Here is a 24,465-nt window from a genome sequence, read left to right on the forward strand (position 1 = left end):
TCTTTAAGTAATGCCAGTGTCCAAAAGACTTAAACAACATGATTAAAGATCTTGAACAAATGATTTATTTAATTTATTTAGATACACATTTATTAAAATGTCACCTTAGAATTTTGAATTGTTTACAATTAGGAAGACTCGATTGGGACTAATGACTGGTAATTGATTTTTTTTTTCCCCTTTTTCTTTTTTGGATTGGGGTGGTCTGTGCATGTTTACACATCAAATAGCCTGAGGTTCAAGTTCGACAAGTGGCTGTGAAATTTGCCAGCACGGTGTTTCCCTCAGATCATATCCCTTCCAGATATTTGCTGCTACTGGCTGCAGGAGATCCGTAAGTTTCAAAAGATGTTAATTTGAATTTTGGTTTATTTTGAATTTATTTGAAAATTACTAAAAGTTGTGTTGTTTACAATGTTGGTCTATGAAATTTAGAAGCAAAGCTATTTATTAAGGTATGGCTCTTGATGTGATATAGACCTGTACTCATATACCTATATATTTATATAATAATATAAATATTACATGTATTTGTCTATATAATATATATTATGTAGATATATATGTGCAATATATGATATATAGCTAATACAGAAAATGCTTATGAAATGGTCAAGTGTAAATAAAGTAGATTATATGATTGCATGTGTAATATAATTATATCTCTAAAATCAAGCCCTGTGTAAGGAGAAAAAAGGCTGATGTTGATGGTTTGACATATGTATTAATATTTTATTAAATATTGTATCATTTTATATCTAATATACTTATATTTTTAAATGAGGTATAAGTTGCATTTTATATTAATTATACTACTGTATCTTCTAGCGTGTATAATGCATTTTAAAAGAATGTTTAAATGGTTTTGAAATTGGGATATGCCTTTAAAAGTCATGTACATACAATGAAATATATATGCACATATTAAAACAATTCCTTTCAAATCTGTTACATATCTTATGGTCATTGCTATCTTAAAATCCATGCAGCACTCTAATCTATTTCATAATATTAAACCAGTACTACGTTTAACATTTAGAATTTTTGCATCCTTTAAGTGAGATTCTTGTATATGTTTTTTTGTTGTTGTTATCAGGGATAGCCTTATTTGGGGAGGTGAAAAGCCTCATTTATACTGAGGAATAGTTTAAATAAAATTACGCGTTCTATGATGATATGAACACCCTTGCCCATAAACTATTATGCTTCATTTTTAAAAAATGGGTAATTCCTTGATAACTGTGTCAGTATTCTAGTTGGCCAACTGTGTGCCCCTCATGGCATTTGTTTTCTTTCCTATAAGTTGTATATATTTTGCTGTTATTTATTTGGTTGGTATTTTAATTGGATATCACAAGTTATTACCAGGCCCTGATTTTTGACTTCTGATCTTGGCTGCTGCTTCTCATAGAGCACATTTCAATTTGGTTAAAGTGACTTTGGATTGTTAATGTTGATTCTGGTGCTCTGTTGCTTCTTAATTTTTTTACATTAGTTTCCCAACCACAGGCCAGATGTACTGGGGCCTGGCAGCCAAGATGGCAGTTCATGTTAGAGCAAGGATTTAAGTCTAGGGAGTTGGAGTTCCAGATAGAGCTCTTAACTGCTGTATCTTATTTCCATAAGTGCTGAAAATTATTTTTATTTAAGAAACCAGAATCAAAGCATAACTAATTCAACAGTTTTCCTTCTTGGGTTAAAACCATTCAGGTCAATTGAAAATCCTCTGACAATTTAAGGAATTATTTATTTATTCTTTTCGACCCTTTATCTGTTGTTTGGAAAATGAGACACGAGCAAAGGCAATTGAGGAATTAAAAGGCCTTTATATGGTATCTGGATAAGACTGTTGCTGAGATCAATCTCTAGGTGGTCTGAAATTGGTTGGGGTTTATGTTTTTACACTTTAATGTCACTTATCAGTTATTAATTGTACAGAATTGTAAGAGTTTGGGTGGAGTGTGTAGACCACTGGATAGTCACTGATTTTTAAAATATATTTTACAGTTTATGATTTAACTCTATGAGGTAAAGCATACACAGAGAAATTTACATAATTACTTACAGTATCCTATCTTGTTTTTTTCTAAGTCAAATTGAAAGATGGAATCCGTGTGACTCCCCAGACCTCATGCAATTTCTAAAAAGAAGTGATTTCTTATAATGTGTTGTGTTGACTCTGCTTAGATAGCCAAGAATGTATTTAAGACATTTTCTGAGAACTCTAGCTAGCAAATAAAATTGCTGTTCTTACTCTTCAAATGATCATTTCCAATTGGTGACATTTATTTTTTATTCTTATTTGTCTTTTTCTGAAAGACGTGAAGAAGTTCATGGAGAAGCACAACGCGTGTTAAGGTGTCTTCCAGGTAGAAACAGAAAAGAAAGTACTTCTGAGCAGATGCCTTCCTTCCCAGAAATGGTATATTACATCCAAGAAAAGGTATGGCATGCAACTTAAGGTAATTAGTCTAAATCATAATGGATGATGAAATTGAAAACATTCATCTTTAAAGTGAAAAATGTAATTGCTAAATGTTGACTCATAAAATTTCTTTTTTTTTTGAGGTAGAGCTTCGCTCTTGTTGCCCAGGCTAGAGTGCAATGGCACGATCTCGGCTCACTGCGCAACCTCCACCTCCTGGGTTCAAGTGATTTTCCTGCCCCAGCTCCCGAATAGCTGGGATTATAGGTGCCCGCCACCAAACCCGGTTAATTTTTTGTATTTTTAGTAGAGACAGTGTTTCACCATGTTGGCCAGGCTGGTCTTGAACTCCTGACCTCAGGTGATCCACCCACCTTGGCCTCCCAAAGTGCTGGGTTTACAGGCGTGAGCCACCATGCCCAGCTGACTCATAAAGTTTCTAGCATTAATACTTACAATAAGGAGATACAAAGTGAGGGGAAAAAAAAATTATAATTCTCACCTGTAATTGATCTGTTTTGCCTAAACTTGAATTACTTATAATTCCTTTCATGCTTGGCAACATTTAGGCTGTGTTAAATACTTTTTCTCTTAATATGACATGCTTAAAAATACATCTCCTTTTTTTTTTTTTTTTTAATTTTTTAATTTTTTTTGAGACAGGGTCTTGCTGTCACCCAGGCTGGAGTGCAGGGGTGTGGTCTCAGTTCACTGAAACCTCCACCTCCCAGACTCAAGTCATCCACCCTCCTCTGCCTTCTGATAGCTGGGACTATAGGCGTGCACCACTGTGCCTGGCTAATTTTTGTATTTTTTGTAGAGACAGGGTTTAGCTGTATTGCCCACGCTGGTTCTCCTTTTTATTTTTAAGGGCACTCTTTAGGGTAGTATAAGGATGTTTTAGGGAGTAGTTCATGTTCTTCCCACCATGTTCATAGGAGAGCATCCCATCTGTTTTTGTAAGTGTTTTCTGCTGGTAGATCCAGGATATTGGCAGTAATGACCATCCACCCCTTCCAGGCCTTGACTCTGTCCCACTTTGCCAGAGGACACCTTCCTACCTTTTACCTCCACTGGTGATCCTAACTCTTTGCTAGGTAGGCACCTTAAGGGAGTTGCAGGTCAGTATGCAGCAGCCATGATTCTATTTTCCATATAGCAACACAGTCTATTTGTAGTCAGAGGATTCTCTGTGCTTGTAGTTTCCTCTTACTTTCATTATTAATGAAAATAACTGGCATGCAGTGACCTGAGATGACCATATTAGTAGATGTCTGGAATAGGTTTATTATTTTTAAACAAGCCAGTACAAACATGGAAAAAGGGCAACACACTTGTCATTTAGTGTGTGACGGACATGCATGATCAACACGGTTAATAGGAAAGTGGAAAATGTTTTAATCAGAAAAAGAAGCAAACTTTGGACATGTAGCTAGAAATACAGTTGTTTTTGAGTTGAGGAAGGGCAGGTATGCTCCATTTTTCAGTAATTGTGTCTGTTTTGGACTTTTTAAACTTAGGCTTCTCATCGAATGAAAACTCCAGTCAAGTACATGACCGGGACCACTGTCCTTCCATTTAACCCAGCAGCCTTTGGAGAGGTAGAATTTTCATATATTTCTATTTACTTTTTGTAAGTGTTCTAAAAAGATCACACCACACCCAAAGAGGTATCTGTCATCTTGTTGTGTTTTAGGTAAACCCATATTGTGTCATTGTTCTTCATCTGGTTGTTTATTTAAAAAAACAGTATTGGGAAATTGGTATTATTTTAATTCATAGTGAAGTACGTAAATATATTTATCTCAGTGAGATTCTTTTTGTGAAAAAACTGGATGTTCTGTAGTGATTACTGTTGTGATTTTGCAGCAAGTTAGATTTGGGTTTTAAAGCCAACATGTTGTTGAGGTTGTTAGGGTTATTTAGTTTTGAAGGTTGGAGAGGATTAATTGATCATACTTATTAAGGGAAATTCTGTTTTTTAGATCATTGACTTGCACTAGGTAAATTATAAGAAGTAATCTTGTTCAGAGTAAGAATATTCACAGTGAATTTACTGCCTATCCTAACGATCAGTGAAAAAGCTTCCAGAGGATGGACTCCTTGGTAGCCTGTTTATATAAGGGTTGTTTTTGTTTGTTTGTTTATTTTTGAGAAGGAGTCTCACTCTGTTGCCCAGGCTGGAGTGCAGTGAATGGCGTGATCTCGGCTCATTGCACCCTCGCCTCCTGTGCTCAAGTGAACGTCCTGACTCAGTCTCCTGAGTAGCCGAGACTACAGGCGTGCACCACCACTCCTGGCTAATTTTGTTATCTTTTTGGTAGAGATAGGTTTCACCATGTTTCCCAGGCTGGTCTTGAACTCCTGGGCTAAAGCAGTCCTCCTGCCTCAGCCTCCCAAAGTGTTGGGATTACAGGCGTGAGCCAGTGTCTGGTCTATATTAGAGGTTTTTATGGTGGTATATCTATTTTTCTGTAGATGAATTGAACCCATTTTCTCAAATTCTTGTGTCAGTGGAGTAAATACAACTGGAATTCTGCAGGAATAATAGGCCATTTGCTTCAGATGTCTGTCCTCTCTCTCTCTCTCTCTCTCTGTCTCTCTCTCTCACACACACACACACACACACACATATACGGCTTTTAAAAAATAATGATTTTTATTACAATTTTTAACTTTTATTTTAGGTTTGAGGTTACATGTAAAGGTTTGATATGTAGGTAAATATGTGTCATGGGGGTTTGTTATATATACTATTTCATTACCCAGATATTAAGCCCAATACTCCATAGTTATCTTTTCTGCTCCTCTCCCTCCTCCCACCCTCTCTCTTCAAGTAGACCCCAGTGTCTGTTGTTTGCTTCTTTGCATTCAGAAGTTCTTATCATCTGACTGCCACTTACAAGTGAGAACATGTGGTATTTGATTTTCTGTTCCTGCTTAGTTTGCTAAGGATAACAGCCTCCAGCTCCAATTTCTGACAAAAGTTCAGTTTGTATTTTAACAATCTTAAAAAATTCTTTGGATTTGCAAACCTTGTTATACAAATTTTGCTCCATTATGGCATATTTTCTGCCTTCCATGAGGATTGGAATAGCTTTATAAAGAAGGGTAGGTGAATCAAAACTAGAAATTGTTACTTTGAAGAGTACCTTCCCACATTGACTTTTCGAGAAGCTTATACAGTCTTCCTCTCCGTTCTGTTTGTAGATCGTTCTGTACTTGCGCATGTGCCTCGCGCACAGTGCGGGGGTGGTGCCCACCTCTCAGAGTTTGGCTGATATGCAGGATCATGCTCCAGCCATTGGACGCTACATACGGACTTTAATGTCAGGCGGGCAGACGGCACCCTCATCATCTTCTAACAAGAGTGGGGAAACTAACCCTGTCCAGATCTACATTGGCCTGCTTCAGCAACTGTTAGCAGGTGTTGGAGGTAAGAATTTGCGACGCGAAGGGAAGATGTTGAAGCACTTAAACAAAAATCTAATTTTAAACTTAGCTAACAAATTATAGCAAAATTATTCTTTCTCTTCACTTCTGTAACCGAACGTTAGCCTTTGTTTTTTTTTAAACTTATCTGATTCATTCTGGATACACTACTTCTTTTTTCAGAAAGAAATACTAACAATAGATAATACATTTTTACTTCGGAAGTGGATGTGAAGAACAGGATATTCTTTTTATAGATAGCTCATCTGTAAATTTGCTGTAGTGAATCACATACTATATTTAGGTTGTGTAGGTTTTTTTTTTTTGTTTTGTTTTGTTTTTTAATAGAACTGAAAGAATGTGTGCTAAAGCAGTGGCCTTATACTTAAAAAGAATTTAGTGATCCCTGTATGTTCATTACTTTTCTTGAAATTTTAAAGTGGTTCTAAATTCTTACTTAGGTTTGCCGGTTATGTACTGTCTATTGGAAGCTGTGTCAGTGTATCCAGAAAAGCTGGCTACCAAATTTGTAGACAAAACAGAATGGATAAAGGTATGTTCTGCATGTACTTTTTTTTATTTTTTAAAAAAATTGTATTTCAGACTTTAACCTCATAATTTCTTTTTCCTGCCAGCATCTCTATGACCTTTTCTGCCTTAAGGTCATTTTGAAAACTCTCATCATCAGACACTTACTGGGAAGCATGTAGGTCACTGTGTCTCATTGACACATCTCTAGGAGAGTGGGAGATGAATTGAGAAGCATAGGAGTATAAAGAAAAATTCTTTCTGTTTCGAAAGTTTTTTTTTTTTTAGAAAAAATAAGCAATGGGTTTGTGTAGTTTAAATAAAAACTATGTAAAATGTCTCTTTTCCATAACCATCTCCAACCTACCCTAATTTTTGCCCTTTCCTCTCCCCTCTGACAAACATATGTAAGTCACCATTTATGTATAGCATGTTTTCTAGAGTTTACTTATGTACATACACATAAAAACATGCATTTAAAATTTTTGTCCCATCTTTTTATAAAAAGCAGCATACTATTCATACTGTTTTATACATTCTTTCACTTAATAGTAGAGACATATTGCACTACAACTATGGAGAGAGCATCTTCTTTAACAGCCTCAGTTTTTATTGTATGAGTGTACTATCATGTATTCTAGATCTTTATAGATGGTCATGTAGAGTACTTCCATTCTGCTACAATGAGTAATCTATCATCTTGCATATTGAGGAAGTATATGTTTTAGATGGATTCCCCAGAAGTGCAATAGCTGGATCAGAGGACATGTACTTTTGTAATTTTCATAGATAATGCCACACCCTCCATGTGTGTGGTACCAGTGTACACTTCTGCCAGTCATGTATGAGGGTGTTCCTGTCCCATGGCCACACCAAAAGGGATGCCAGGTTTAGCAAGTAAAAATACATGATACTCAGTTAAATTTGAATTTCAAATAAATAATGAATAATTTTTTTTTTAGTGTTAAGTATTGGCCCATACAGTTTTCTGTATCTCCATGTGCTACATATTGTGGTTCTTTTTTTGGAAAATACAGCTTGAATGATGATAAAAATGTACAAATTACATCTTTAAGGGTGAAAACATGAAAGAAATTTACCAAGAGGTGTGAGTTTTGCACATTTCTGGATAATCTGGTCTTATGAAATTGCTTCTATTTTAAAAAGTTTTTTTTTATTTCTTATGAATATTTACTGATTTTAAAATTATTTTAGAGTTTTTGAGCTTTGATGTTTTAGATGAGAGGTTGTCATACTGTAGTCAAAAGTCCAAATAGGGCCTGCCTCCTGTTTTTGTATGGTTTGCAAGCTAAGAATGGTTTTTACATTTTTAAATGTGGGAAAAAAATCAAACGAATAAGTTTCATGACACAAACCTTGTCGTGTCCACGTTTTACTGGAACCTAGCCACGCTCATTCGTTGCGTATTGTCTGTTGCTGCTTTTGTACTGCAGTGGCAGAATGGAGTAGTTGCAGCAGAGACCAAATGGCCCATAAAGCCTTTCAGTTTTTTTACAGAAGTTTGCTGACCCTTGTTTTAGATCATCTGTGAATAAATTTCACCTGTTTTGTGCTTGTGTATCTTTGATAAAAATGGACCTAAGATTTTGTTATATAATTCATTCAGCTTTCATTTTGTTTTCAAATAATAGCTTTATTTCCTCAATATCCATCAACAGATGGATTGAACATTCTTTTAATTTTAAAAGACGTTGTCATCAGGCTCGTGGTTCTGTGTCATGTATGTATTTTTTTTTATACTACTCAGAGTCTGATGAATAGCAGTAAAGAAGAAATGCGCGAACTGGCAGCATTGTTTTATTCTGTGGTGGTATCAACAGTGTCGGGGAATGAGTTGAAATCAATGATAGAACAGCTTATAAAGACTACAAAAGACAATCACGTATGTTATTTTGTTTTCATTCCTTTTTGTGGGAGATAGGGTTTCATAAAAGGATCTAATTTATTTTTGGTTTTTGTCTTCTCATTTGTAAAATGAACTTATAAATTCCTTGCTTTTATTACTGTAAAGAGTAAATGAGATAGGTAATACATTGGTTCAGTCAGCTCACTTAACAAGTATGGTGCTGTGTCTGATAAGCACTATTTTAGGTGCCAGGAGTACAGTGATTCATAAATACATGAGAATCCCTGGTACAACAGGATGCCCAGAGCCTGCAGCGATACCACCGTGAGCACACCTAATCTCATCTGATCTTGGAAACTAAAACTAAGCAGGGTCCGGCCTGATTAGTACTGAGAGCGAGAAATGTTAGCTCCATTTTTCTTCCTCATCTACTGCTGCCAGTGAAAAAACAAGTTTTACTTCAAATAGTCTGTTGGTTACCTTGTGTTTGGAGGTTTTGGCAATTAGAAATAGGATCTGTTCATTGTCTTTTGTTGGCAATAGAAAGACATTATGTGTGAAAGTTATGATACTCTAGTTATGTAAGTGCTGTAAGCTAGAAAGTGGCGTGGGAGCATGTAGGAGCATGTAGGAAAGTCATCTCACCTGGAATTGGAGTGGGCATGGAATTAGAGAATGTAAATCTTAAAGTGAATCAAGATTCAGCTTCTCAAAATTCCATTAGAAACTCAAGGTTTCTCTTATTCCCTAAGCTCAATGCATTAGCATCCAGTGAAACCTCAAGTGTTTACTTTATTCTTTAGCCTTATGTTTTGTTGGAGAGATGATCCTAATAGACACACAGTTACTGCCATGTAGTTTTGCATACATGAGAGAGAGCCAGAGATATGCTATTGTTTTGCTAAATTCAGAGCCCGGAGATACAGCATGGATCCTTGCTTGCACTGGGATTCACGGTGGGAAGGTATTTGGCTAAAAAGAAAATGAGAATGGCAGAGCAACAAGACCTGGAGAGAAATGCTGACACCCTCCCTGATCAAGAGGAACTCATTCAGAGTGCTACAGAAACAATAGGTAATTAATGTCTTTATGCCGACTTGGGTGTTGCAGCTTTTGAATTATGTTAAATTTTAATACGGAGTTTCAGTTTCTTTTTATGGCATTGTACTTTAAAGACACAAGTTTTTTCACAAAAAACTTACTTGATAAATTCTGTATTTTTAATAACAACAAAGGCTGGGTGTGGTAACTCATGCCTATCATCTCAGTACTTTGGGAGGATCACTTGAGTCCAGGAGTTTGAGACCAGTCTAGTCAGCATAGTGAGACCTGGCCTCTATAAAAATAAACAAACTTAGCTTGGTATAGTGGCGTGTACCTGTAGCCTCAACTTCTGAGGAGGCTAAGGTGGGAGAATCACTGGAGCCTGGGAGGTTGAGGCTGCAGTGAGCCGTGATCATGCCACTGCACTCCCGCCTGGGTGACAGAGCTAGACCTTGTCTCAAAAAAACAAAACAAAACAAAAAACAAAGCAATGAAAGCACTCCATTTTTTCTTTTCTCTACGTTTTTTTTTCTACATGTTTTTATAAACAGGGATGATCCTATTATGGTAAAAAAAATGTATACATTAAAAAAAATACTACTCTATCCCCTGTTGCCATGTTGTCTTTCCACTGAATAAATGTTAACAAATTGTCAACTCAAAGATATTGTACACTTTGATTTTATTTTGCCATCTTAAAAAAATCTCGAGTACATCACTGGTTGCTTTGGGTCGTAAGAATAATGGTATATAATTCTCTTTTTGGCTAAATGTGCTTACAGGCTCATTTTTGGACAGTACATCACCCCTTCTGGCAATTGCTGCCTGCACAGCCCTGGGTGAAATAGGCAGAAATGGTCCACTTCCAATCCCCAGTGAGGGATCTGGCTTTACCAAATTGCATCTTGTAGAAAGCTTACTAAGTAGAATACCTTCCAGTAAAGAAACAAATAAGGTAAGTCTTTTTCTTATTTCTTCCCTTTCTGGAATTCTGTCTTTCTGTGAATAAATGAGCAAAAACAAATTATAATGAGAATAGATGGCATTACAGCTGGAGGAAGGATTTAATGTAAAAATGGGTGATAAAGAAGCAAATCTAAGTGTTTACTTTTGAACTAGAGGTGATCTGTGTACAATCTTAGTGTGTCCATCTTTTGACCCAGTCATTCCAATTTAGATCTTTATAACTGTTAAGATTTGAGTGAAGTATTAAATTCATCAGGAAATATCTTTTGTCATGCAAAAGGTATACAATAAAATGTTAAGTAGTTTTATGATTTTTTAAAAATTTTACGCCAAATATAAATCCTGACCGCCTAAAGCCAGTTTTGTGATCAGAACACCTCAATTTTGAGGTATAAGATGATTTAATGAGCGGAAATACCAGTTTACTACTACAAGTTTAATTGATACAATCTTTTTTTTTGAGATGGAGTTTTGCTCTTGTCGCTCAAGCTGAAGTGCAGTGGTGCGATTGTGGCTCACTGCAACCTCTGTCTCCCAGGTTCAGGCGGGTGATTCTCCTGCCTCAGCCTCCTGAGTAGCTGAGATTATAGGCGCATGCCACCATGTCCAGCTAATTTTTGTATTTCTAGTAGAGATGGGGTTTCACCATGTTGGCCAGGCTGGTCTCAAACTCCTGACCTCAGGCACTCCCACCTGCCTCAGCCTCCCAAAGTGCTGGGATTACAGGCTTGAGCCACCAAGCCTGGCCTAATTGATATAATCTTAATCTTGGTCTAGCTACTGTTTAAAACTTTCTGAGAAGATACACAGTATAGTTTTTATTAGCTATTAACTAATCATTGCCAAATATTGTTAAGCACTTCTAATGTGCCAGAGAGTATGTTAAGTGCTTTGCATGCATTAATTGAATTTTCTAAAAGGTCTAGTGAAATAGGCACAGTTGTCATCTCTATATGAGCTAACATGAGGAAACAGCGTCACAGAGAGGGGAGGTAACTTGCTTAAGGTCACACACCAGTATAGGCTGAAATGGTTGAGATGTGATTTGGTCCTAGGTCCACTGGGCCCAGAACCCACATTTTAAATCATTATAGTTTGAAAGGTAATAAGCCTAAAGGCTTTCTTCTTTCTTCTTTTGCAGCTGTGGATCCTTAGTGGACTCAAATTTGTGTGTTTCTACCTTCAGTGACTTACAGACATACGACTGTAAAATTTGATGCTTTTGTAAAAACTTACGCATTGAGGTGTTAGATAGACTGCCCTTCCCTATCATCTCATTTTGGAAATACTGTGCTGGGGTAAAGCTAGTATATACTCTGTTTAAAAGAAAAAAATTTGATGTTCTTCCAGATGAAAGAACGAGCAATCCAAACACTGGGATATTTTCCAGTTGGGGATGGAGATTTTCCTCACCAGAAACTCCTCTTGCAAGGTCTGATGGATTCTGTGGAGGTATTTATATTGCTACCTGATTGTTAGTTATTCGAAGAAAAGGCATTGGTTTTTGTGTTTTTTTTAGGTGCAGTTTTGCATGCTGTGAGATTTCTAATTAAGCATTTACTTGTTTATTCACCAGATACTTGAATACTAGTTTTGTGCTCATCACTGTGCTAGGTATAGCATTGACTAAATCACCTATGAAGGAAAGACCTTAAAATTTTTGAGCACAGCACGGTGCAGTGTAGGTAGAAGGGGAAATATACCCACATACCCCATCAGCCAGATGTGTGGAGTGAACCTTTAAAAAACAGTTGTTCTTGAGTGTTTCAGTTGGTATTTCAGTTGTTTTCAAGTCTGATGATTTAGCTTCTGTCCTCTAGATGCCTAGTGTGTAGTGGAGAAGACCTACGAGTAGGCAAATGCCAGGATAGTGTACTGTCTCAGCATGGCCTGATCTGGCCCTGCTTTCCCTAGCCTTGATCCTTGACATTCACTCACTTTCTGTATACCAGCCTCTTTGGCCGCCTTGTACTGAGCTTTTGAAAGCTTCCTACTTCCTTCTCAGATTGTTGCCTTGCTAAAGAATCTACCCTAGTAGATTTAAATCCCTGAGTGTGGTGGGTTTCTTCTAGGTTTTTTTTTTTTTTTTTTTTTTTGAGATGGAGTTTCACTCTGTCTCCCAGGCTGGAGTAAAGTGGCGCAATATTGGCTCACTGCAACCTCCACCTCCCGGGTTCAAGCAATTCTTCTGTATCAGCCTCCCAAGTAGCTGGAATTACAGGTGCACGCCACCACACCTGGCTAATACTTGTATTTTTAATAGAGACGGGGTTTCACTATATTGACCAGGCTGGTCTTGAACTTCTGACCTCAGGTGATCTGCCCACCTCGGCCTCCTAAAGTGCTGGGATTACAGATGTGAACCACTGCACCCGGCCTGTTTTGTTTTTTTTTTAATGAAGGCTTCTCTGGATTCTTAACTTACTTTTAATGTCATTATTTTAAGAGTTTAGAAATACATGAAAAGCTAGAAGTATGGAAATAAGGTACAGAGATTAAATGATGAGAATAATGAAAACCATGAAACAGAAGCAGAATATCTTCACAGTCGAATAGGACATAGTGCTGAAGGTTTTTTTGTTTTTTTTTTTAATTGTTTTATTTATTTATTTTATTTTTACAACAGGATCTCATTCTGTCACCAAGGCTGGAGTACACTACATCTCCCAGGCTCAAACCATCCTCCCACCTCACCTTCTAAGCAGCTGGGACCACAGGCATGTGCCACCATGCCTGGCTAATATTTTAATTTTTTGTAGAGACAGGGTATCCCTATGTTGCCTAGGGTGGTCTTGAACTCCTGGGCTCAAGTGATCCTCCCACCTAGATCTCCCGAAATGCTGGGATTACAGGCATAAGCCACTGTGCCTCTCCCATTTTTAATTTTTTAAATTGATACATAATAGTTGTACGTATTTATGGGATACATATGATATTTTGATACAAGCATACAACGTATAATGATCAAATTAGGGTAATTGGGATATCCATCACTTTAAGCATTTTTCATTTCTTTGTGTTTGGAGCATGTCAGATTTTCTCTTCTCGCTGTTTTGAAATATACAATAAATTCTTATTAACTATATTTGCCCTGTTGTGCTGCCAAACACTAAAACTTAATTTTTCTAACTGTATTTTTGTTCCCATTTGCCAAGCTCTCTTCCCTGCCTCTCCATTACCTTTCCTGGCCTTTGGTAACCACCATTTGTTCACTACTTCCATAAGATCAATTTTCTCATGTATAAGTGAGAACATAGGATATTTGCTCTGTGCCTGGCTTATTTCACTAAATACAATGTCCTCCAGTTCCATCTATGTTGCTGTCAGCAACAGGATTTCATTCTTTTTTATGGCTGAATAATATTCCATTGTGTATATATACCACTTTTTAAAAATCCATTCATCTGTTGCTGGACACTTAGATTGATATCTTGTTTTGGCTATTGTTAGTAGTGCTGCAGTAAACATTGGAGTACAAATACCTCTTCAGAATACAGATTTTCTTTCTTCTGGATATATACTTAGGATACATACTGGGATTGCTGGGTTATATGATAGTTTTTTAGTTTTTGGAGGAATCTTCATACTGTTTTCCCACCAACAGTGTATTAATGTTCTCCTTTCTTCACATTCTGACTATCATCTATTGTTTTCTGTCTTCTTGATAATGGCTATTCTAACTAGGGTGAGATGAGATCTCATTGTGGTTTTTCTCTGCATTTCTATCATGATTAGTGATGCTGAACTTTTTGTCATATACCTGTTGGCCATTTATATACCTTTTTTTGAGAAATAACTATTCAGATCTTTTGTCCATTTTCAAATCAGATTGTTTATTTGCTATTGAGTTGAATTCCTTACTTATTGTGTATTTTAATCCCTTGTCAGATGGATAATTTGCAGATATTTTCTTCTATGCAATAGGTTGTCTCTTCACTCTGTTGGATGTTTCCTTTGCTGTGCAGAAGCTTTTTAGCTTGATACAATCCCATTTGTCAATTTTTGCTTTAGTTGGTCTGTGCTTTTATAATCTTACTTAAGAAATCTGTGCCCAGACCAATATTCTGAAATGTTTCTCCAGTGTTTTTTTGTAGTAGTCTCAACATTCAGATCTTAGATTTAAGTCTATTTTGGTTTGATATGGTGAGACAAAGGGGCCCAGTTTCATTTTTCTACATGTCGATATCTAGTTTTTCTAGCACAGCTTACTGAAGAGACTGTTCCTTCCTCAATATATGTTCTTGATGCCTTTGTTGAAAATGAGTTGACTGTAAATGGATAGATTTATCTTTGGGTTCTCTATTCTGTTCCATTGGTGTATGTGTCTGTTTTTATGCCAGTTCCATGCCGTTTTGCTTACCATAGCTTTGTAATACATTTTGAAGTCAGGTAGTGCAATGCTTCTGGCTTTATTCTTTTTGCTCAGTATTTTTTGCTCATTATTCAGGGTCTTTGGTGGTTTCATACAAATTTTAGGATTGTTTTTCTAGTTCTGCTTTGATGAACGTCATTGGTATTTTGATAGGGATTATGTTGAATCTGTTGATCATTTTTGGTAGTTTGGAAATTTTAATAATACTGTTTCAATCCATGAACTTGGGATCTGTCTTCTCTTTTGTGTGTTCTTTATAATTTCTTTCATCAATGTTTTATAGTTTTCATTACAGAGAGCTTTTACTTCTTTGGTTATAATTTTTCCCTAGGTTTTTGTTTTTTGGGTTTTTTTGGTAGCTGTTATAAGTGGGATTGCTTTCTTGATTACTTTTTAAAACTGTTTGCTGCTGGCATATTAGTCTGTTCTCACACTGCTATAACTGGGTAACTTATAAAGAAAAGAGATTTAATTGACTTACAGTTCTTCAGGCTGTACAGTAAGCATGGCTGGGAAGGCCTCAGGAAACTTAAAATCTTGGCAGAAGGCAAAGAGGAAGCAGGCATGTCTTAGATGGCAGGAGCAGGAGAAAAAGAATAAAGCAGGAGGTGCCACACACTTTTAAACAACCAGACCTTGTGAGAACTCACTCACTATCAGAACAGTAAGGAAGAAGTCCACTCCCATGATCCAGTCACCCCCCACCAGGTCCCTCCTCCAACATCGGGGATTACTATTCAGTCATGAGATTTGGGCAGGGACACAAATCCAAAACATGTTACATATAATGCAACTGTTTATATGTTGATTTTGTATCCTGTAACTTACTGACTTTATCAGTTCTAATAATTTTTTATTTATCTTTTAAAGAACCCAATTTTTCATTTCATTAATCTTCTGTAGTTTTTTTAGTCTCAATTTCATTTACTTCTGTTCTGAATTTTATTATTTCTTTCCTGTATTAATTTTGGGTTTGCTTTGCTTTTGCTTTTCTAGTTCTTTAAAATGCATCATTATGTTGTTTATTTGAAGTCTTTATACTTTTCTGATGTAAACATTTATTGCTATAAACTTCCCACTTAGCACTGCTTTTGCTGTTTCCCATAGATGTTGGTATGTTGTGTTTTTATTTTCATTTGTATCAAGACATTTTAAATTTTTCTTTCTTAATTTTTTCATAGATCCATTGATTGTTCAGGAACGTGTTGTTTAATTTCCATGTATTTCTATAGTTTCCAAAGTTCCACTTGTTATTGATTTCTAGTTTTATTCCATTATAGTCAGAAAAGATACTTGATATGATTTAGATTTTTTTAATTGCTTGAGACTTGCTTTGTGGTCTAACATATGGTCTATCCTGGAAAATGTTCCATGTGCTGATGAGTAAAGATGTGTATTCTACAGCAGTTGGATGAAATGTTCTGTAAATGTCAGGTCCATTTTGTCTAGAGTGTAGTTCAATTTTGATTTGGGTTGCTTGATTTTCTGTCTGAATGACCTGTCCATTACTGGAAGTGGGGTATTGAAGTCAGTCTTCAACTATTATTGTGTTGCAGTCTGTCTCTCCCTTTAAATCTATTATGCTTTATACGTTTGAGTGCTCCAATACTGTGTGCATATATATTTATAACCTTTATATCCTCTTGCTGAATTGAGCCCTTTATCATTACATAATGACCTTTGTCTTTTTCTAGTTTTTGACTTGAAGTCTTAATCTGATGCAAGTATAGTTACTTCTATTCTTTTTTGGTTTTCATTTGCATGAAGTATCTTTTTCATACCTTTACCTTCAATCTGTGTGTATCTTTATAGGTGAAGTGAATGTCTTTTTTTTTTTTTTTCCCGAGATGGAGTCTCGCTCCATTGCCTAGGCTGGAGTGCAGCAATCTCAGCTCACTGCAGCCTCCACCTCCTGGGTTCAAGTGATTCTCCTGCCTCAGCCTCCCAAGTAGCTGGGCGTACAGGCACAAGCCACCATGCCTGGCCAATTTTTTTATTTTTTATTTTTTTTAGTAGAGACGGGGTTTTGCCACATTGGCCAGGCTGGTCTTGAACTCCTGACATCAGGTGATTGGCCCACTTTGGCCTCCCAAAGTGTTAGGATTATAGGTGTGAGCCACTGTGCCTAGCCGAAGTGAATTTCTTGTAGGCAGCATATAGTTGGTCTTGTTTTCTTATTCATTCAGCCATTCTGTATCTTTTAATCAGATCAGTTAGTCCATCGACAGTCAGTTTATTATTGTTAAGTAAGGACTTAACTACTGACAGTTTGTTTTTTGTTTTCTGGTTGTTTTGGAAGTCCTCTCTTTTTTTCTTTCTGTCTTCCTTTGTGGATAAGTGACTTTTTTCTCATAGTATGTTTTACTTTTTATTTTTAGTGTATCTGTTTAGACTGTTTTTTGAGTTATGGTTTCCCTAAGGGTTTCAGAAAATATAACAAGTTTGATGACAACTTCACTGATCACAAGAAAAGAACAAAAACAAGCAAAGAAAAAACTTTAAAAAAACTCTGTTTTAATTCCAATACCCCCATTTTTTGGCTCTTTGTTGTCTCAACTTAACATCTTTTTATATTGCCTATCTTTTAACAAATTATTGTAGTCATTATTTTTGAAAAGTTTATGTTTTAGTCTTCATACTAAAGATTCTATAGAGTGTTAGATAAGGATACTAAAGATACTCTAATACAAAGGTACTCTTAATACTCTATACAGTATTAGAGTATTTTTAGAATGCAGTATTAGAGTGCCTTTAGTATCTTTAGAATACTCTATACAGTATTAGAGTATTTTGAATTTGTGTATTTACATTTTTTGTTGCATGCTAGAGTTCTTTTCTTTCAGATTGAAGAACTGTAGCATTTTTTGTAAGACACATCTGGTGGTGAATTCCTTTGTCTTTTGTTTACCCAGGAAAGTCTTCATTTCTCCTTTATATTTCAATATTGTGGGAAGTCAGGGACCCTGAATGGAGGGACCGGTTGAAGCCGTGGCAGAACATAAATTGTGAAGATTTCATGAACACTTATCAGTTCCCAAAATTAATATTTTTATAATTTTTTACACCTGTCTTTACTGCAGTCTCTGGACATGAATTGTGAAGATTTCTTGGACATTTATCACTTCCCCAATCAATACTCTTATAATTTCTTATGCCTGTCTTTACTTTAATCTCTTAATCCCATCATCTTTGTAAGCCGAGGATGTATGTGACCTCAGGACCCTGTAATGATTGCATTAACTGTACAAATTGTTTGTAAAATATGTGTTTGAGCAATATAAAATCAGTGCACCCTGAAAAAGAACAGAATAACAGCGATTTTCAGGGAACAAGGAAAGATAACCATAAGGTCTGACTGCCTGCGGGGTTGGGCAGAATAGAGCCGTATTTTTCTTCTTGCTTAAAGCCTTTAGACGTATGTGTGAGTAGGAGAAATATTGCTGAATTCTTTTCCCAGCAAGGAATATTAATAATTGATACCCTGGGGAAGGAGTGCATGCCTATGGGGAGGTCTATGAATGGCCGCTTTGGGAGTGTCTGTCTTACACGGTTGAGATAAGAACTGAAATATGCCCTGGTCTCCTGCAGTACCCTCAGGCTTGCTAGGATTAGGAAATTCCAGCCTGGTGAATTCTAGTCAGACGGGTTGTCTGCTCTCGAACCCTGTTTCCTGTTAAGATGTTTATCAAGACAATGTGTGCACAGCAGGACACGGACCCTCATCAGTAATTCTAATTTTGCCCTTGCCTTGTGATCTTTTATTGCTCTTTGAAGCATGTGATCTTTGTCATTTATTCCCTGTTTGTACACCCCTTGCCCTTTCAAAATCCCGAATAAAAAAACTTGCTGGTTTTGTGGCTCGAAGTCGCCATCACACTCCTACCAGTATGTGGTGGCACCCCTGGAGGCCCAGCTGTAAAATTTCTCTCTTTGTACTCTTTCTCTTTCTCAGACTGGCTGACACTTAGGGAAAATAGAAAAGAACCTACGTTGAAATATTGGGGGCTGGTTCCCCTGATATTTGAAGGATAGCTTTGCTGAGTACAGTATTCTCAGTTGCAAGATTTTTTCCTTCCTTCCTTCCTCCCTCCCTCCCTCCCTCTTATTCTTCCTTTCTTTCCTTTCTTTCAGCACTTTGAATATGTTATTCTACTCCCTCCTGGTCTGTAAGGCTTCTGCCACCAGACATATCAGAGCTCCTTTATATCTTACTAGCTTCTTTTCTCTTGCTACTTTTAGGATCCTCTCTTCGTCCATAACCTTTGCAAGTTTATTGTATGCCTTGGGGTATCTTATTTGGGTTGAATCTTCTTGGTCTTTGACCTTTTTTTCCCTGGGTGTTCGTCTTTTTCTATGTTCTGAAAGTTCTCTGTTGATTATTTCTTTGAATAAACTTTCTACACCTGTTTCTTTCTCTATTTTCTCTTTAAGGCAAATAACTCTTAGCCTCTTTGAAGCTGTTTTCCAGATCTTGTAAGTGTATCTCATTCTTCTGCATTTTTCTCCTCTGACTGTAAGTTTTTAAATAGCCTGTGTTAGAGCTCATTAATTCTTTCTTCTACTTGATCGTTTTTACTGTTGAGACACACCGAAGTATTTTTCAGTCATCCATTACATTTTTTCAGCTCTAAGATTTGATTTTTTCCTCCATTTTAATCTCTTTGCTAAATTTCTCTTAAAAGTTTCTGAATTCCTTCTCCATGTTTTCTTGAAGTTGTTGAGCATTCTTAAAACAGCTATCTTGAATTCCCTGTCTGAGAGGTCACATATCTACACCACTCCAGAATTGGTCACTGGTGCCTGCTTATTTAGTCTGTTTGTTTAGCGTGAATGTTTTTTAAAACATGTTTTCTCAAATGTCCTTGATGCTTGTGAACATTCATCAGTGTTTGGGCATTGAAGAGTAAATATTTATTCCAGTCTTCACAGTCTGGCCTCGTTTGTACCTGTCCTTCAGAGGGCCTTCCAAGAATTCAAATATGACTGAGTGTTGAGTTCCCTAAGCCTGTGGTCACTGCAGTCATTTCAGCACTAGAGGGCACCCTAAGCCCAGGTGTGCTGCAGCTCTTACAGACACCTAGATACCCAGCATTGATGGACTTGGGGAAGATAAGGGAGCATTCTCTGGGTTCCCAGGCAAAGTTTCTTGTCCTCTTCCCTCTCTTTCCCCCAGATAGAGGGAGTGTCTCTCCACGATGAGCTGCCTGAAGTTAGGGGAGGGGTAATGTGGGCACTCCTGTGGCCACAGCAGCTAGCACCATGCTGAGTTGCTCCCAAAGCCCATGGCCTCCCAGACCAGCACAGTACCAGGGCTCACCGAAGACCTGTGACCACCTGACTGCCGCTGATGCTTTTTCAAAGATGAGGCCGCTCTAGTCAGCAGGTGTTGGAGCCAACCAGGACTTGGGACTTAGATTGTTAGTGCCACACAAGCAGATTCCTTTCTTGCCTGGGGTGAGTCTAGAAGTGCTCTTCCACAGGAACATCCTGGAAATGGGGCCTTCAGACTCTGCCTGGTGCTTTGTTTTACTATTGGTGGGCTGGTGCCTGGTTACGAGAAAAAGTCTCCTGTATTCTTGCTTTTCCTCCCTCCAAGTGTGGCCTAGCTGCTGGTGAAATTTATTTGGGGACCTGAGGCCATTTTAGTCAACTGACTTGGGTTCCTCTCACTGAAGAAACTGATTTCCCTCTGGCCCAGGTTTGGTCTAAGTGCTGCCTCCTTGGGCACTGGCAGAATTCTGCCTGATGCTGTGACAGGGTGGCGCTGAGTTGCAATGCAAAGTATCACACTCCCTTTGCTGTCATTCACCCAAGCATACAGGTTCTCTTTCTAAGCTGGAGGTGTAGGCAATGTGTTCTTCCCACACTGTTCAGCGCGTCTCCTCTTGTTAGTCTGCTGAAGCTGGGTACTGTGATCTGTCACCTGATTTAGTTTTTATGAAGGTGCTTTTTTGGTGGACAGTTCAGTTCGATGTTCCTGCATTAGATGGGGAGGGGATGAGGTTCTGTTGGGCTTTTTTTTTTTTTTTTTTTTTTCAGTTTTAAGTTTTTGTAGGTACATGGTGAGTGTATATGTTTATGGGGTACACGAGATGTTTTGATACAGACATGCAATGCTTAATAATCACACCATGGAGAATAGGATATCCATCCCCTTAAGCATTTATCTTTTGAGTTGCAAACAATCCTATTATATTCTTTTAGTTATTTTTAAATGTACAATGAAATTATTGTTGACTATAGCCACACTAGTTTGCTGTCAAAGAGTAGTACTTCTCGTTCATTCTTTTTTTTTTTTGAAACAGAGTCTCACTCTATTGCCCAGGCGGGAGTGCAATGGTGCAATCTCAGCTCACTACAACTTCCACCTCCTGGGTTCAAGCGATTCTCCTGCCTCAGCCTCCCAAGTAGCTGGCATTACAGGCGCACACCACCATGCCCAGCTAATTTTTGTATTTTTAATAGAGGCAGGGTTTCACCATGTTGGCCAGGCTGATCTTGAACTCCTGACCTCAGGTAATCCACCCACGTTGGCCTCCCACAGTGCTGGAATTACAGGTATGAGCCAGTGCACCCGGCCTGAATTCATTCTTTCTAATTATTTTTTTGTACCTGTTAACCATTTCCACCTCCTCCTGTTCAGCCACTTTGTCCTTCCGCCTGCTCCCTCTTGTAACTTTTTATTATAGGAAATTTCAAACATATGCAAAAATAGAATAATAATATAATGAATCCCCATGTATCTGTTCTTATTTTCTCTATTGAACCCCCCCTTTATGGAATATTTACAGCAATGTCCAGATAGTATATTATTCATAAATGTAGCTATGGAGTTTTGTTTTTTGTTTTTAATGCCAGCTGTGTTGTTATTAATTACAGGAAACATGCAAAAACAGGTACAGGTACACAAAATGAACCCCTAATAAGGATTATGTTGAAATACCTTTTTTCAGCTTGAAATTGCCAAGAAAAGCTTTTAACCAGGGAAGCTGTAGGGCTAAAGCCTTTAAATCTTTTTTCCTCAGACTAGGAAGCATGTGGCATTAGTACTTGAAGCCTCATCACTAGAGCATTTGTTGATTGGTGTAGGAAAGTCTCAGCTGTTGTCTTTAGGCTTTGAAGAGTAGCGTGTTCATAGCCCTCACGTGCTCTCTGTTCATTCCCTTATTTCTCCTATTCCTCCTAAATTTTTTCTGGTTCACAGTAAAAAGTGGAAAATGCAGGTCTAGGTAGTTACATGTTGGGTCAGTGATTCCTACTAGTGAATCATGTCAACATTTCTGAATAAAATTTTAAAACATTTGAGTGGGTACTATATAGAATTTTCAAATGTTTGACTTTTGAAATGCTTTCAAACTTACAGTGAAGCTGTAAGAATAGTGTAAAGAACTCCTGTGTGCCCTTTATCCACATTTATCAAATTTTAACATTTCACGTATGCTTTATTATTCTCTTTTTTTCTGAGCCATTTAAAAGTAACATCAAGATATCATAAAATTTAAGAGTACAAAAAGTTAAATAATTGTTAAATGTTAATAAAATATAATGGCTACTATTTATTGTGGAGTAACCACAATCAAGCATACTATACAGTCGTTTTATGTACGTTAACCTCATTTAATTCTTTTTTTTTTTTTTTCCTCATTTAATTCTTAAAGCCTAATGCTGTGGATGATGATATTATGCTCCTTTTACAAATGAAGTTTTTGAGGCTCATAGAAGTTTAAATGAGGGTATTCTGAGAGTTTGCTGAAGTTGCTTATCAGCTTAAGGAGATTCTGGGGTGAGACAATGGGGTTTTCTAAATATACAATCATGTCATCTGCAAACAGGGACAATTTGACTTCCTCTTTTCCTAATTGAATACCCCTTATTTCTTTCTCCTGCGTGATTGCCCTAGCCAGAACTTCCAACACTCTATTGAATGGGAGTGGTGAGAGAGGGCATCCCTGTCTTGTGCCGGTTTTCAAAGGGAATGCTTCTAGTTTTTGCCTGTTCAGTATGATATTGGTTGTGGGTTTGTCATAAATAGCTCTCATTATTTTGAGATACGTCCCATCAATATGTAATTTATTGAGAGTTTTTAGCATGAAGGGCTGTTGAATTTTGTCAAAGGCCTTTTCTGCGTGTGTTGAGATAATCATGTGGTTTTTGTCTTTGGTTCTGTTTGTGTGCTGGATTACATTTATTGATTTGCATCTGTTGAACCAGCCTTGCATCCCAGGGATGAAGCCCACTTGATCATGGTGGATAAGCTTTTTGATGTGCTGCTGGATTCGCTTTGCCAGTATTTTATTAAGGATTTTTGCATCAGTGTTCATCAGGGATATTGGTCTAAAATTCTCTTTTTTTGTTGTGTCTCTGCCAGGCTTTGGTATCAGGATGATGTTGGCCTCATAAAATGAGTTAGCAGGAGTGCCTCTTTTTCTATTGTTTGGAATAGTTTTAGAAGGAGTGGTACCAGCTCCTCTTTGTACCTCTGGTAGAATTCAGCTGTGGATCCGTCTGGTCCTGGACTTTTTTTGGTTGGTAGGCTATTAATTATTGCCTCAATTTCAGAGCCTGTATTGGTCTATTCAGGGATTCAACTTCTTCCTGGTTTAGTCTTGGGAGGGTGTATGTGTCCAGGAATTTATCCATTTCTTCTAGATTTTCTAGTTCATTTGCATAGAGGTGTTTATAGTATTTCTGTGGGATTGGTGGTGATATCCCCTTTATCATTTTTTGTTGCGTCTATTTGATTCTTCTCTCTTTTCTTCTTTATTAGTCCTGCTAGCAGTCTATCAATTTTGTTGATCTTTTCAAAAAACCAGCTCCTGGATTCCTTGATTTTTTGAAGGGTTTTTTGTGTCTCTATTTCCTTCAGTTCTGCTCTGATCTTAGTTACTTCTTGTCTTCTGCTGGCCTTTGAATGTGTTTGCTCTTGCTTCTCTAGTTCTTTTTTTTTTTTTTTGAGACGTAGTCTTGCTTTGTCGCCCAGGCTGGAGTGCAGTGGCCGGATCTCAGCTCACTGCAAGCTCCGCCTCCAGGGTTCACGCCATTCTCCTGCCTCAGCCTCTCAAGTAGCTGGGACTACAGGCGCCCGCCACCTCGCCCGGCTAGTTTTTTGTATTTTTAAGTAGAGACGGGGTTTCACTGTGTTAGCCAGGATGGTCTTGATCTCCTGACCTCGTGATCCTCCCGTCTCGGCCTCCCAAAGTGCTGGGATTACAGGCTTGAGCCACCGCGCCCAGCCCTCTAGTTCTTTTAATTGTGATGTTAGGGTATCAATTTTAGATCTTTCCTGCTTTCTCTTGTGGGCATTTAGTGCTATAAATTTCACTCTACACACTGCTTTAAATGTGTCCCAGAGATTCTGGTATGTTGTGTCGTTGTTCTCATTGGTTTCAAAGAACATCTTTATTTCTGCCTTCATTTCGTTATGTACCCAGTAGTCATTCGGGAGCAGGTTGTTCAGTTTCCATGTAGTTGAGCGGTTTTGAGTGAGTTTCTTAATCCTGAGTTCTAGTTTGATTGCACTGTGGTCTCAGAGACTGGATTAAGAAAATGTGGCACATATACACCATGGAATACTATGCAGCCATAAAAAAGGATGAGTTCATGTCCTTTGTAGGGACATGGATGAAGGGGGAAACCATCATTCTCAGCAAACTATCATAAGGACAAAAAATCAAATACTGCATGTTCTCACTCATAGATGGGAATTGAACAATGAGAATGCTTGGACACAGGAAGGGGAACATCACACATCTGGGCCTGTCTTGGGGTGAGGGGAACGGGGAGGGATAGCATTAGGAGATACACCTAATGTAAATGATGAGTTAATGGGTA

General features: G+C 37.6%; 1 protein-coding gene across 2 annotated transcripts in view; it reads left to right on the forward strand.

The window, feature by feature from the left end:
- ECPAS (Ecm29 proteasome adaptor and scaffold) overlaps positions 1-24,465 on the forward strand; it is a 131,803-nt gene that overhangs the window by 63,584 nt on the left and 43,754 nt on the right. For both annotated transcript variants that reach the window (XM_025359243.1, XM_025359242.1), the window contains exons 15-23: positions 231-334; positions 2,320-2,443; positions 3,946-4,026; positions 5,636-5,861; positions 6,319-6,410; positions 8,154-8,288; positions 9,164-9,326; positions 10,079-10,251; positions 11,613-11,714. In XM_025359243.1, coding sequence (XP_025215028.1) covers positions 231-334; positions 2,320-2,443; positions 3,946-4,026; positions 5,636-5,861; positions 6,319-6,410; positions 8,154-8,288; positions 9,164-9,326; positions 10,079-10,251; positions 11,613-11,714 — 1,200 coding nt within the window. The remainder of the gene's footprint in view (positions 1-230; positions 335-2,319; positions 2,444-3,945; positions 4,027-5,635; positions 5,862-6,318; positions 6,411-8,153; positions 8,289-9,163; positions 9,327-10,078; positions 10,252-11,612; positions 11,715-24,465) is intronic.

This window comes from Theropithecus gelada, chromosome 15, assembly GCF_003255815.1.
Source record: "Theropithecus gelada isolate Dixy chromosome 15, Tgel_1.0, whole genome shotgun sequence".
In the NCBI taxonomy this organism is placed as follows: Eukaryota; Metazoa; Chordata; class Mammalia; order Primates; family Cercopithecidae; genus Theropithecus; species Theropithecus gelada.